Raw genomic sequence first — 14,940 nt, forward strand, 5'->3', positions numbered from 1 at the left:
AAGTATGCCTTGTGTGTGCACATATATATATCTTCGCCACATAATAAAGCCAGCTATTGGTTTGAAAGCAATAGATGTTTGAAGTGTTAATGCTGAAAGGTTAACTGTTAGCTTTTAATGACTTGTGGTTGGTATCACTGCTGATAGAGCCTAAAAATGGTCCATTTTAGGGTCTGAAACTTTTGCAGGTAGATTTTTTTAGATTTTTTTTTATTATTATTGTAGAACTTTAGAGTTCCTGCCCTGGATTGTCTCTGCTGCTCACTGTCATGTAGATAGGTAGAAAAGATTGTCTCTGAACAATCAGATTATATATTATATTGCTGGTATAGTGTGAACTTTCTAGTTCATCCAACCATCATGTAAATAACAGAAGAGGGGAATGCACACAAAGCTTTCTCCTGCCTTGAAATAAAGAAGGGGCAATTTACAACTTAAACCCATTCCTTATGTCTGTTTTCTGTTTACCTTTGTCATCTCCTCAATACATTCTGTCAAAGGAGCAGTGAAGGTGTCAGGATAGAGACCAGTAATTCAATCTTCTCAAAGGAAAGCATTGTTACTCATTTACTATGACTTTCAATACAGTTTGAGGATGAAATAGTTTGAATAAAATTCAGCCAAGTCTCATTCAATACCATGTTCTTAGGCAGTACTAGAGCACTGTCAGAAGATTGTATTTAGGTTTATAACATATGAACATAAATTTATATTTATACACACATACATGCCACAGAGACAAAAGCACACAAAAATATATAAACCAATTTAAAGAATTGTTTTTAATATACTTTAGAAGATTTGTGTGAATGTAAACATTTGGGAAATTTGTGCAGCAGAAGTCATTGTAGGCACTAGCATTTTGACCTCATAAATAAAAATATGCAGGATTATATCTTTCACTTGAAATGTAACAAATGTTTAAAAATTTGTGGAATTTTAATTACTGCTTCTTAGCCTGGCACAACAGATGCTATAAATTTTCTAGCAGATTTGTGCATGAGGCATATTATATATGACACCACATTATTTAATTCCACTATTTAATGAAAGGCTACCTATTAAAAATTTTTATAGCCAAACAAGGAATCTCTTGCCATGTAACCATAATGGATGAAAGTAATAACTAAATCACCAGTTTACATGTATGCAAGCAATATTTTCTATATATTATTCATAGCATTTGTATGGTTAACAATGCTAATAAACTATCAAACCCCATTGAAATCTTTGAACATTGTGAGAATAAGACAAAGAACTCTGTAAGCATAAAGCAGAAAAAAATCCTTGTGCTCTTCCAGCTGTTAAGGACTTCCACAGTTCTGTGTTCTCTCTGACTATAACCTCATGTTCACAATGCGTAAGTAGTATTGTGCATAGTTACTATGATAATAACCATATTCTCAGAACTCTTTGGACAGCTTTAATAATGTTTCACTGTGTTCCACTGATCCTCATTTCAACTTGGATTTAATGCAGCTATAGTGTAAATAGATTAATAGATTCATATAGTTGAAGAATTAAAATGGCAGGTTAATTAAAAACATACTGTAAGCTGCCCCTCTGTGGGCAGCTTTCATTCTTTTTGCTGATATAGATTACGTTTATTTTGTACAGAGCATTAGAATAAATAACACAGTATAGTACTGTATTATTAATACCTCTTTTTTGGGTATTAATCTGTGCTTAAGTGCCAAATTTTGATGCCACTTTAAATAATCTCTTCCTATTTTTGAGTCCTGAAGTGCTACAAATGTGAATGGCCCAGCTAATGTCCTGACCTATTGTAACATAAGTAAATAAAATACTAGTGTGGACCAAAACATTTTCCAACATAAACCTGAAAAACAACAACATGCAAAACATACTGATGCATGGAATATATCCACCACACAAATAAAAGTTAAAAGGCAGATGGGCAGAGAGAAAATGCAGTCACAGACAGATTCCACTTTGCTATCTTCTGAAAAGTTCCATAGGGATTAATTCTAGGTGACAGTCAGGTTAAAAGATTGTATTGTACCAGTCACAGACACTGGACAGTTCCTGCTTGGTTCAGAAGAGTAAACCGCCTGTGTAGTTCAAGTCAGTTTTTTGGTGTCATAATCACATCAATATCTTTTTCAGAGCCAGAATTACCATCCAGTGGATCTCAGTTCACAGAACATCACAGTTACAGTCAGTCAATCTACTCAGTCACCTCTAGAATTAGGTACAAGGGTGCACATGTCTGAATTGATTATAGAACAGTCACTGGACTGCCTGTTGAAATAGCTTTGTTGTGACTCTTTTTTTTCCTGTTTGATTCTGAAGTGGTATGAGAGTCCTTAATTTTCAGTTTATGCTGTCTTTATGGCTGCTTCGGTCTGTATTGTGATTATTTAGTTCTTGATTTTTCCACTGAATGCTTGTTCCATTCATGGGCACTGAAGTCACTAGGCTCTTAGACTGAGAGCAGCAACAGCAAAGACATGACTGGGGAGAAAAAAAAGAAAGTTAACGCAAACCTAACAACTCTATGCAGATTGCCAGCCATATTTTTCATTCAGGAATGACCATGTGATTCTAGCTGAAGGGAGTCATAACTGCACTCAGGCAATTTTTTTATCCTACAATACAAACAATTCTTGTGATTAAACATGACAAACGCAGCAAATTAGGCCCAGCCTAATTTAAGAAAAACTCTTATTTAAGAAAAACTTGCACACTATCAAAGGAGAAATTGGTTTGACTAAGCTAAATAGATCCAAGAACTGACAGAACTCAATACATATTGTAAGAGCTGGGTTGGGGTTTTTTTTCCCACTTTATCACTGCACTTCAAACTTAGGAATCAGCTTAGCATGTAAAAGAGAAGAAGAAAATTCCCCAGCCTGTGACTTAGTTCTCTTCTCACATCTTAGAAGAAGAAAAAAATATTTAGGAAAAGGGTCAGTGAATATATTGAGATGTATCATTTTTCACAGCTAAGAATAGAAGGTCATTCAGGATCATATGCTCAGGTTATTCACAGGCTGATATGTTCAGTTCTCTTTTGGGAAAGGAGCAGAAAGGATTCTTCAGCTATCCTCCCCTTCCTTCACAAAAACTAGTGCCTAATTCTGTGTAGATGGAATCTCTACTTTAGGGGAAAGAGTTAGGGCCTCAGAGGAGCAACGGCAATAACAGCAGTAGATTCAGGTCGTCTGTGATTTCAATGAGAAGGGAGTGTTGCAGAGAGGTAAAGCCAAACTTAAGATATATTAAGATATATGTACTATATATATCTATGGGTGGGTGTGTAAAAGAGCAACAGAGGTAGGGTGAGCAACTCAAGTACAGAATGGAGAGACTGCCTGAATTAATGACCTTGATATGGGAAGGGAAAGGGTAAATTACAATGAAAAGCTGGAAAAGATTAAACAGTAGCTGAAAATTCTTTAATTAGTGTTGTTGGATGGTGATTTTATTTGGAAGGACAAGTGGGAAGAATAAACAAATTATATGAGTAGCAGCCTGGTAGTACTCACTGTTAATTCTCCCTTTCATCTGAGGACAAGTTCAGGCATATTATCCTCTACACAGTTCCCAAATGAAGCAGGGGACCATAAAAAGCAAAGCTGACTCCTTGTTTATCTTGTGAAAGTACTCCCTTAAAATAGTTTATGAGTCTAAGCAGGTTACGGGCAAACAGGTATTCCCTAGACCAGGGGTCCTCAAACTACAGCCCGTGGGCCAGATACGGCCCCCCAGGGTCCTCAATCCGGCCCCCCGTATTTACAGACCCCCGCGCCAGGGGTTGGGGGGGGAACCAAGCAGCCGCAGATGACTGCCTGCCACTTCATCTGCGCGCCGGCCCCCTGTTTAAAAAGTTTGAGCACCCCTGCGCTAGACTGATAGTTTATTACATTTCTTCAGTAGCTTAAGTTGCCTATTCACAGACAATGTTTAGTGGTACAGTTCTGTCATCTTTTGGTTTTCTTTGCAGTTAAAGCTATTTCAGTCTTCCTTTTCCATTTCATTACTTTCTTTACTACTATATGCTCTCATTTTCTTTCTTCCTGCATTGTCTTTATTAGGTGAATAGGGACTTGAAGAGCCACAGTGTCACAAGGATAGCCTTAAAATATGTTTTCATGTGTAGGAACTGGAAAAATGCAGCTAAAAGCCACATACACATTTAATTGACAAAGTCAACTCAGGTGCCTGCTTTGGTGTTCAAACCTGAAAATTTTAGTCGTTAATGAGATTGGTTAACTGCAGGCAGCTTGGCGTCCTGTGTGTGTGTCCTTTGGATTCATCTAAAGTGGGAAATAAGTTACTAACCAAATTGTATTTCATATACATATCACATGCAGATAAATAATATTTACAAGAGTATGTCTATCTCAGTTTACATATGAGGACTATGTCACACTTATTTACTGGTTTAGCATTTCAGATAAAGTGGATAGTTCCACTTGCAGTTTGGTATGTGTGCTATGTGAGCTGCTAGATGGTAAACTAGACAATTTCTAATCTTTCATTCCTTTGCATGTCTCTTTTCCCAACTGCTAAAAAAAGATAATAACTAAGTGGCTCAATACAGTTTGTTAACTGGACTTAAAATCTTACCAAGAAGATCTTACCTGGAAACAGTTTTTAAACTTCTTGCTCACAAAATACAGAGCTATTGGGTTTATACAAGAGTTCATAGTTGCCAGGTTGATGCTGATATAATCCAATGGCAGTAAGAAACTACGCAACAAAAGAAAAAGCAAAAGCTAAACATTTAAACTGTTCATATATCATAGAAGCATCCATGCTCTTTGCGGTTACAGCCTCTTCTGTCACAGAAACTAATTCTCTTTTACCTAACTCCCCCATCTAGTCTTATATAGTCTAGGTCTATAATAACCTGTCTCACAGAAGTTCACAAAAGCCAGAGGGAAGTTACTGCAATGATTACAGACAACATTTATTAAAATTATGCTGCCCTATTCTGAAACCCCTGAAAATGGATGCAGCTGAAAAGACATAAAGTATTTGCTCTTCTAACACCACAGTTACATGTACAATGACATTTCTCACAAAAATTCTAAGTGTGCGGCATTATAAACAGTATAAACATCAGTATAAACAGTTGATTGAAATAGAAAATGAAGTACCTGAGTAGTTCACATCTGCCGGGGTCTCTCTCATTGTATACCATTTTCTTCAAAATTCGGCTCAAATGGAGAGGGAACCAGCAAAGAGCAAAAATCACTACCAAACAGAAAACTGTCTTTGCAACTTCTCGACGCTAGAAAAAGAAAATAATGATGCCTGAGTGCTTAATTCATATTGGTAGGTGATTGTAGTGTAGTGATGTTGGCAGCAAAGTAAGTAATCTAGATAAAGCATGCAAGGATTTCCGAAGTGCAGCTTTCAGACTACCTGATGTCCCTGAACTGTTTTTATGGGGCTTATCATGTTCTTGATTCTGGCCACCCTCAACAGAACCTGCTCATCACCAAGACTGGAGTAGCTGGAGCACACAGGTCTCTGCCAGGACACTGTAGGCATTAGTCAAGGAAAATCCACTGCTGGCCTTTTCTGAACCTGATTGCTTTTCCAGCCCTTCTTATTCCTCTATACCGGTTTAGTTTTCTGGCAATCCCTCAGATAAACCGCTTTCTTCAGAAACATGCATAATCTGCAAGAAAATTTTTTAATGTATGTGGGAAACTGGGATCATACCTGCCTGATAAACCACTTGTACCTAATCCTTGACGTGGGGCAATTTGTAAACCCAAGGCACCTAAATCAATTGGTAATTAAAGTTCCATTCAACCACATACCTAGCCAGGATGTCAAATTATTGCTAAATGTATTATTTTATAATTAGTATGCATCATGTTACATGAAGGGATATAAATTTTGCTATCTGATCCTTGCTATGTGATCTTGATGTTCTTAAGTAAATATTTCCTCTACAAACAAAATTTTAGAAATGTCTGTATTACAGCTTAATCTCATAATACTTACTCAGAAAATAATTTCAATTTAATGGATATTTTATATAGCTCTAGAGATTTACAGATGTTTTAGTGGATTTTTGACAATGCATACCAGTGGTGTTTGGTAAGCATGGATTTGATAAGGAGAAGCGTATGAAGGGGTAAGAACACCACATCTGAAATTGCCCCTGTAACATAACAATAATTAAGCATTGCAAGGCTCCGTGATTAAGAAATTTAAAATCTAACGTGTGCTTACAGTAAGTCTTATTAGGCTTTGAATATGGCTACTGTTGTTTCTTCTTTCTTATAATAGCAAGTTTTATCAAAATATGAAAAGGATTGTGAGTAGATATTAATGTAGGGAAGGAAGGAAGGAAGGAAGAGAGGGAGGGAGGAAGGAAGGAAGGAAGAGGAAGGGAGGGAGGAAGGAGGGAAGGAAGGAAGGAAGGAAGGAAGGAAGGAAGGAAGGAAGGAAGGAAGGGGAGGGAGGGAGGAAGAGGGGCAAAAGGTGACAGTTAAAAAGACAAGCATTTGTAAATTGTGGCATAAAGCCATCCTCCAGCAACCAGCCTGAGTAGCTTGCTGGGCACCGCGCAGTTGGATGGGAAAGCTGGAGGGTGGATTCCCCCACCCAGTACATACCGTTCTAGTTCTAATGGGTGGAGCAGCTCGTACATGGTCCTAGAACAGACTGTGTTGCACACCCTGGGGCCTGATGAGGGGAAAAAGTGGAGGATCTGCACAAGGGGAGGATTTCCAGTCTGCTCTAATCTGGAATGAAACAGCAGTGGAGTACCTCCTCTGGAGGGGAAAACTCACTCTGAGGCAAAGGGGACTACTTCAGGGATTCACGCATGTGAATGTGGAATTTGAAAGAAAGAGTGGAATTGGGTGGGCCGACATTAACACAGGGGGAAAACTGCAGATTGTTTTTAAAATTTCAGTTAGGAATTAAACATCAGACAGTGCTGCAAAAACAGCAAAGTGAGATCTGATTGTTCTTTGAGTGACTTCATGATCATTTGTTTGTGCTGTTCTCTCATTGCTCTTTTCAAAGCAGCTGCAGTAGTGGTACTGCAACAGTGCAATAACCCTGAACAAACCAATCCACTCTATTCTAAACTAGGCTATTCTACAGTTGCCTTTTATGTGAAACTGAAGTTACATATCAAAGTGTGCCAAAAGTAGTGAGGACCCATGGAGTCATATCTTTATGAATAAAAAGAAACATGTTTCTGGCAAATCTTTGAAGTTAAATTTCAAAGCATTTAGCCAGTAGTGATTTGAGGTTAAAGAGCAGGAGAGCACAACTGTCATACATACTTAAGAGAAGAAAGAAACTGGCTAGTTTCCTGAGCATGCTGTCTTCAATACATCCTTATACCATAATTTAGTTCTGTGTTCCAGGTTTAAATGAATACCTTAACGTCATAAAAAGCTTACATCCTCACTTTCTATATCTGTAATTTACTCTATTCATGTACACTTTGAAACATTTCTAAGCTAACTCAAAGAGAGAAGAACAGTATTTTCAGACATTGGTGTTCCTAATATTTACCTGCTTAAGGTGTTCACTGAGAGCGATTCTCAAGTTGCTGTTTCTTCTGTTTAACATTTCACAAGTCATTAATGTATAAAAGATGGCAGTACATGCCAGCGGCATGCAGAAATAGAAACCAAACAGCCACCAATCCTTTGCATCTTTGTAAAACTGTAGACAAGGTAAAGAAAAGAGAAGATATTTTCTTATGATTCAATGAAAAGCATCACAGAAAGTCTTGGAAAGTGTGGCAGTTAGTACACTGATATCTTTCTGTTGGTAAACAGCACAAATTATGTAAACTTTCATATTGTTGATCTGTTTTGGACCAACATCAAAATGGGAATTGTGGCAGTGTAAACATTTATTTTACCTTACTGTGGATAGCATGCCTGTACCTTTGTGGCAATCTGTCTTGGGTTGGAGTTAGGTTTATTGGTTGTGTTTTCTGAATATTTACACTCATTCATGAAAACTAGAATCCAGCTTTATTAAAAAGACATGCCAAAATGTAGACAGTGTCAGTTTGAGATAACAAATCTTACTAAAAGCCTATCTCAGGAAATGCCATTTACCTCCATGGCTTCTGTCCTGATTCCAAAAAAGGAAAATGCAAAATGTCTTGTAAGTTTAATCACCTTTTGTTATCAGTGAAAAGATTGGTAGTTGGTTTGCTTATGTACTGGGCAGACAGAAGCCCCTTCATAAGTGTTTGTCTGATATATGCAAAGCTTAGGACTGGTGTCTTCTAGTGGCACAGTTACTTTTAACCCTTTGCCTGCCGTTCATACCATTTGCCTTTTGTGACAGGACACTGAGGGACTTGATAGAGTAGCAGTACTCTGCTGTGTAATTTTAAGTGTTAGCTGTGATTTAGGCTGTGGTTTAAGTTAATACATTTATGTATTATGGGAAATACTACATTTGACAAAACATTTTAAATTACTTTTTTCTGTAGAAGATTAAATTTTCACACTTGAGAAAATATTGTCTATTGGTTTTTAACTTTTATGCTCAGGCAAAAGTGTGCACTGAAATATGAAATTTTAAATACTTCCTGTCTCTATGTTATTAGTCACTGAGATGGATGTGTGTAAAAGGGAAGCTTCTTTCTCATAGTCTTTCCCCTAGCTTGTTTATTCCTAGCGGATGTGCTCTTGTAACATCACGGTTCCCACACCAAATGTCAAAATGCTAATAATGGAGAATCATATGAATCCTGCTTGAAAAGGTAAAACTTTTTACATTTTGTTTACATTTAAAACTGAACAGTACTAAACTTTGAAAGATGAAAAAAAGGATGCAATTAATAGACTAGTATTTAATAATGTTAATTTTAAAAACTGCTTTAATTACACTAGAAGGTTGATTTACAAAGAAGGGAATGCTTTTAATTTATCTCCCTCTGCCACAACACAGTTAGCTACTTACAGAGCTTGCGAATTTAGAGTATGCTGCTTGTATCTAGGCCACAACCCCACCTCACAGGACATGTTGAATTGTGTTGATTAGCTTGTTTCCTCCTCCTCATTAGCCTCATCCCTGTGTGAGGACGGGCTACAGTCTGCTGCATAGTTGCACTCTCCTTGGGGGCAGAATTTCCCCCCACTGGGAACAGAGCTTCTGCCAGCAGAAAACAATATGCCTCATATTTGAAAAGTTTTTACTGAGGGGAAATCTAATTAGCACTCCTTCTGCAGAGAAAAGGATTACAAATAGATGGAGAGAATTATCTTTTTTGTGGCAAATTCCTCCAAGTCAGATTAGAATCATATTGGCTGGGCAGCACAACAAAATGTGTACTGTGTGAATCCATGCTATGTTTACAAGGAAAACTCTGTCATATCAGTCTATCGGTTTTCGTGAGTGTTGCCTGTCAGTCAAGAAAACACACATGTAGATTTCTGTGTCACAACCCTGACCAATGCGTCAATTCTGTATGAGGACATAGCTTTCTGATGTTATAAAACCTACATGAAAATGTCTGTAAATGATTAATTGTGGAATCTGAGTTTCAGAAAAGCTTACATCAAAGCGCAAAATTGGGTTGATTTAAGAGAAGTAGACATTCTTTTGTTTTCCTTGAAAGCCCACATGGAACTGGTTTTCTACAGGAAATGTGCATTTTAAACAAGTCTCCCAGTGCACTCAGCCTCTTGGGAATCATGGTCTAGCATGAATCTTTTAAGTCTTTTAAGGATAGCTTTAAACATGAATAAAGCTGCTATTAAAACCAAAAGTTAATCATATATCCTTCCCAAAGTTTAGTGATTGTTTATTGTGGTAGTAAATATTACGGTTAAGGTTAAAATGGTGTTTCCATTTTAATCTCATGTTTGTACTTGCTTGCAATGTATTGAAACACACTCCATTTTGACTGTCATGTCCAACATTTACTCTCAGCTTGAATGTAAATGCTGATCTGTTTCTTTGAAAATCAAACTGGCTTGGGGAGATTTGGAGCTTTTGATTTATGCTGAGCAAGTAAAAGATACTAATTCCTGCTAATAAAACAAAACAGCTCCTCTTCTTACCACATTAAGAACAGAACAATAATCATTAAAGTTAGCATGCCTTTGAAAGACCTGAACTGTAGTGTTTTGAGAAGAAGGAAGAGAAAACTATTCTTTTTCTTAGGGAGAGACAAAGTGAAGATTGTCCTGGCACATTCATGGAGAAAAATAGCCATTACAAAAGGGAAATTTGTTGCAGTGTGCCTTTCATAAATTATGTTCTTATAACTACAGTATCTACAGTCATATAGTCTGTAGAGCTTAGAAAAAAAGATATAGTAAGTCCTGCATTAATTATTTCCATTAGGGAATTCCTTTTGTCTTTTCTTGCACTTGTCTTTTGCTCTTTCTGCCATCCCCAGTCTGTGTAACTCTACCAAAGTTGGAGATGTTCCTCCAAAAAACACTAATCCTCCACATGTTTTCTGTTCAAAATTTCCTAGCTCCATTTCACCCTATCCTTCCCAATTCTAGCCCAAGCCATCCTCTTATCTAATTAAAGGAGAAATACCAGACATTCCAAAAAAGAGAAATTTGCACTCTACCATGAAAAATTCTGGTCTGGAAAAAAATATGGAGTTTCCCTCAAGGCTTAAGATCTTGCACTATATGCCTTCTCTGTGACAAAACAGAACATTACTCTTTCTATTATTGGATGAACGGTGGCTGGCCCTTCTTTGGCTTCACAAAGAAAAAAATTAAGGTAATTTTTTAAGGTAATAAAAAACACTTTCCCATATTCTCAGCGTAGTGCTAGGCAGAAAATCTCTATCCCCCTGTGCTCCCTCTTCATTGGCTGCCCAGCCTCTTACCAGAACCAGCCACAGCTGCACCTTGTCTACATCAGCCAACCCCCCCGCCCCTGAAGCCAGCCCACAGCTGTATATTATCAATGTTAATTAACCCAGCTTCATTCCCCTACACCCCTGTTCAGTAAAGATCTATTAATTCTGTAGTGACTACTCACCTGACTTGTTTAACAAGCTAATGTGGGTATTGGCAACTATTAAGCTGCAGTAGTGTAGAGGATGAGGCCTACGAAACATGCCAAAGAAGCCTGGTGTGTCTCAGGCACTTCTCTTGCTCTTGAGTTGCTGTATCTTAGATGACAGCTAACAGTGCCCAAGCTACCTAGGTTGGAGATGTGAATCTGTCAGATTTGTAGCGTGATTTCTTGTAAATGAGAAGATTATTCTCTGTTTGACTTTGTAAATGCATATAGAATAGGAAAAGTTATGTTAAAGCATGGTCCCACCCTTTTCTTTATCTGCCAAAAGAGCAGGCTACTGCATGCAAAATGATGACTAATCATGGTAAAACACGGTTTTTGACAGTTACGAGCTCCAAGGTGTTATACCTAGAAACACAATACCTTCCAAGGCTCTGGCTACCCTGTTATCTTTCTTGATTTTACTTTAAGCAGGCCCAAATTGCAAATCTCTGTATTAAGAATCCTCAGTAGTGAAGAAATAAAAATGTTGTGAAGTCCCATTTACTACCTCTGGCTGAAAGTAGAGACAGGCCACTGTAAATGAGGGATCTTCTTTGCACGAATATACATTAGAATACATTTTGCACTTTAATGGATGAATAAAGTGTATCATACTCCAGTATCTTAATTGTCTAACCTATACACTGTGGATTCCAAAAAAAAGAAGAAAGGATGTTACTTACCAACATAAAATTATTTGTAGGATTGAGCATACAGGTAACATAACCTTCATCCTTGTATCTGAAAGGTACCACAGCAAAACCAATTGCTTCTGGAATAGCCAGTATGAAGGACAGAAGCCAAATGGAGAAAATTTCAATGGCAGTGATCATAGGGATTCCAATTCCCTGAACGCGGCTCCAGGAGGCAACTGCTCTATACCTGAAAGAGGGAGGCATCAGTTTCCAACCTTCAGTTTCTTCCCTATATTCAAATATTTTGGTTCAAGTTTATATATTAAGCAAAATTCTAAAGCTGGCATCTTAGCCTTGTATTGCTTGTTTTTTCCTGCCTGTTCCAGGGGCTTTGCCAGCTACCAAGTCTCTTAGGACACAGCAGAGCACATGAAGGAGTGGACAGCAGAGAACTGTCTGTAACTGTTTTGCTTATGCACAGGATTGTGTGGAATTCTGCTATGTGGACTACACTATTTCTAATTAAAGTAGACAAGGTCTGTGAGACCAGATTGTATCTTTCACTAGATCAACTGACATAACAGGAGAAAAAAAAGAACTTCCAGGGACACCAGCCATTCTAACAGATACAAACCAGCTGTCTTCTTCAGCTACCTCAGTTGTAACATCAGTGCTATCTGGTCAGCTTCCACACAATGAAATAGTGTGAAAACACTCTTCATGAAATGAAAATGCATTTGTTCTATTTGCAATATGCAATGCTGGCTCTATGCTGCATATTCTGTATTTGCCTTAGGTTACAAATGAGTGCTAGTTAGGACTGTCTGACAGCTATCTCGGCCTCTGCATCACCTTTCTAATGAGAAACTGAAGTGCCTAGCTAAGAAGTCTATACATGCCAAAGCCAACATATTTCCCCACTACTTTATCCCTTAGATAGCAAGTTTCTCAGTAAAAAGTGGTATTATTGAACCCTGCTTTCCTGTGTGTGTGTGCCTCATAACTGTGATCTTGGTAAAACATAGGAACTCCTTTAAAGAAGTGTCAAATACAGCCCATGCATTTCTCCCGTTTCCTCCTCCTCTTTACCTTCTCTGTCCCTCCAGTTCTGGAGGATTCTTGTTACCAGGTTGCAGCCTTTTCCCCAGTTGGGGAACTGAGGGGGTCTTTCTCTACTTGTCTGCCAGTTTTCAAGAAACTCGTAGAGATTTATTAGCTTTGAGACCTCAATCTCTCTTTTGACTCAGGTCAAAACGTTTGAAAATCATTTGGAGAAGACTTACAGACATACAATACAGCATACAAACCAGTCCTTAAATAAAATTCTCAGTAGCAGACTTAACTGTTGTCTAGCAGTAACTGCAGTAGACGAGTTACTCATAATTTCCAACAATTTAGCAAAGACAGTGCTATCTAAAAATATTGGAAGAACAAACATTACTTTTGATCTTGTAATAATCTGAAATTCATGCTGGAGAGTGTTGTGTCAAGGGTGATGTAACAGTTTTTAAACTGCTTATTTGTCTTCCCCAAAATAATAACACCTTCCCATTTGGAATGACAGTGCTATGTGGATATATCATGGCATCCACTGATGAAATAGTCTTTAGTTGAGGAGAAAAAAGTCAAGAAAGGTTATTCAACTGCTTTAAAAAATGTCAGAGTAAGAAGTCACTGAAGCGGATTATAAATTGTAAGGACCTGTGTCATTTTACTGTCCTGACTATGGGAAGTATTTTTTTCTTCCTCAGACATGCCCTCATTTTCTGCCCCCTTGAGTCCTGGCAGATACATTGGGGTATGTGCAGCTGCCACGCCTTTCCAAGATACAAGGCAAAGTTAAGCTTTTCAGAGAAAAGCAAATGGGGTGGTGATTTCAGCTGGTGACAGCAGCTAACTGGAGTACAAAAGGGCATACCAGTACACACGAGGAGGGTGAAAGGTTTGAGGAAAGGAGATGCCCTCAACAGACCAGGAGGATACAATTTGTAAGTATGTAGGCTCTGAGTTGCACAGGTGGGTGGGCTTGGCAAGGAGAGGAAAGAACGAGGAGCTTTAGATCAGAAAGCTTTGGGCTCAAGGATTAGGCTGTGGAAGGATTTGGGTGGGATGGTAGAGGGGTGATTGGAAGGAATACATAATTTTGGCAATGGGCTTGAAGGCTCAGGAATAACAAGGGTTTAAGGAAAAGAGTAGCTGAGAACTCTGTGTTAGAATGCTTTGAGTGTACTGGGAAGTACTGGATTTTGAATTTCTGAGCTGGAAGGAATGAAGAGTTTCCAATGGGAAAAAACAGTTAAGGGATATAGAACCTTGGCTACAGAGGTCAGCAAAATTTAAAGTTATTAAAAGGCATCCTTGCCCCCTCTATAACCAGGACACTAATTTGGAATTCACACATACAGCATTTCTTCTGATATCCTGTATCATGCCCCCTTTTTCATTTGGAAGTGTGCTTATTAACAGGATGGAAGACTTGTGAGTTAAATCCCCTACAGCCTCAATATTAGAGGAAGGAAGATATGAAGGCAAGATCAGGCTGTAAGCCCCTCACAAAAACTTCAGAAAGCATTATTACAGAATATCAGTGGAAGGTGTCAGGGCCTTGTATACCATCATACTTGCAGAGAATGCACTAGAAACTTTTGCTTTGATAGCAAGTCATACACAGCATAGTCACATGTTCTCATACATCTTATATGGACAGGTTCTCAGTACATCATTTTAACAGAAATGTATGTGTAAAGATTTTGAACATACTAAAGCGAACCACATTTAGGGCTTGCAGATTAAAAGTAAAAACACCTAAAGGCACCCTTGTCTTCAAAGAATATCAAAAAGGAGGGAGGCAGTGGTTCACTCACAGGGAGGTCTATGAGATTAAAATTCTGAGAGCACCAAAACAAATAAACTATACTGAAGTAACTGAGAAACTAACATTCAGCATCATATCTGCTCACACATAGTTATTCATATTAAAATTCAAATTTAATTTTAAATAATAAGTAATCTTCTCATATTTCATTTTACCAAATAAAAAAATTGGCTTTAATGACTAAATGACTCATAAAAATGTAACTTTCCACACAAATACTCAAATATTTGTGAACTTTAGAAATCTAACAATCAATTTGAAGTTTACTTTCTACTGACTGGAAATTTTACAGTCGCTCCCATCAGCTGCACAGGGTACATAATACTATTTCACCCCTGACTGAATGATGTTCTTAGCCAACGGGGGCCTGTAGACTGTACATATTTTTCAAGCAAGAGATGTAAAGTTTTCATTCTGTAACTATGT

General features: G+C 37.9%; 1 protein-coding gene across 1 annotated transcript in view; it reads right to left on the bottom strand.

Moving 5' to 3' along the window:
- Window positions 1-640: 640 nt before the first annotated feature.
- EDNRA (endothelin receptor type A) overlaps window positions 641-14,940 on the bottom strand; it is a 36,155-nt gene continuing 21,855 nt past the window's right edge. Inside the window, exons 4-8 of the mRNA XM_037396507.1 lie at window positions 11,688-11,886; window positions 7,519-7,671; window positions 5,127-5,260; window positions 4,608-4,716; window positions 641-2,475 (exon numbers count right to left, since the gene is read on the bottom strand). Of these exons, the coding sequence (XP_037252404.1) occupies window positions 2,335-2,475; window positions 4,608-4,716; window positions 5,127-5,260; window positions 7,519-7,671; window positions 11,688-11,886 (736 nt within the window). The 3' untranslated portion in view covers window positions 641-2,334. The remainder of the gene's footprint in view (window positions 2,476-4,607; window positions 4,717-5,126; window positions 5,261-7,518; window positions 7,672-11,687; window positions 11,887-14,940) is intronic.

Source organism: Falco rusticolus, chromosome 1 (assembly GCF_015220075.1).
Source record: "Falco rusticolus isolate bFalRus1 chromosome 1, bFalRus1.pri, whole genome shotgun sequence".
In the NCBI taxonomy this organism is placed as follows: domain Eukaryota; kingdom Metazoa; phylum Chordata; class Aves; order Falconiformes; family Falconidae; genus Falco; species Falco rusticolus.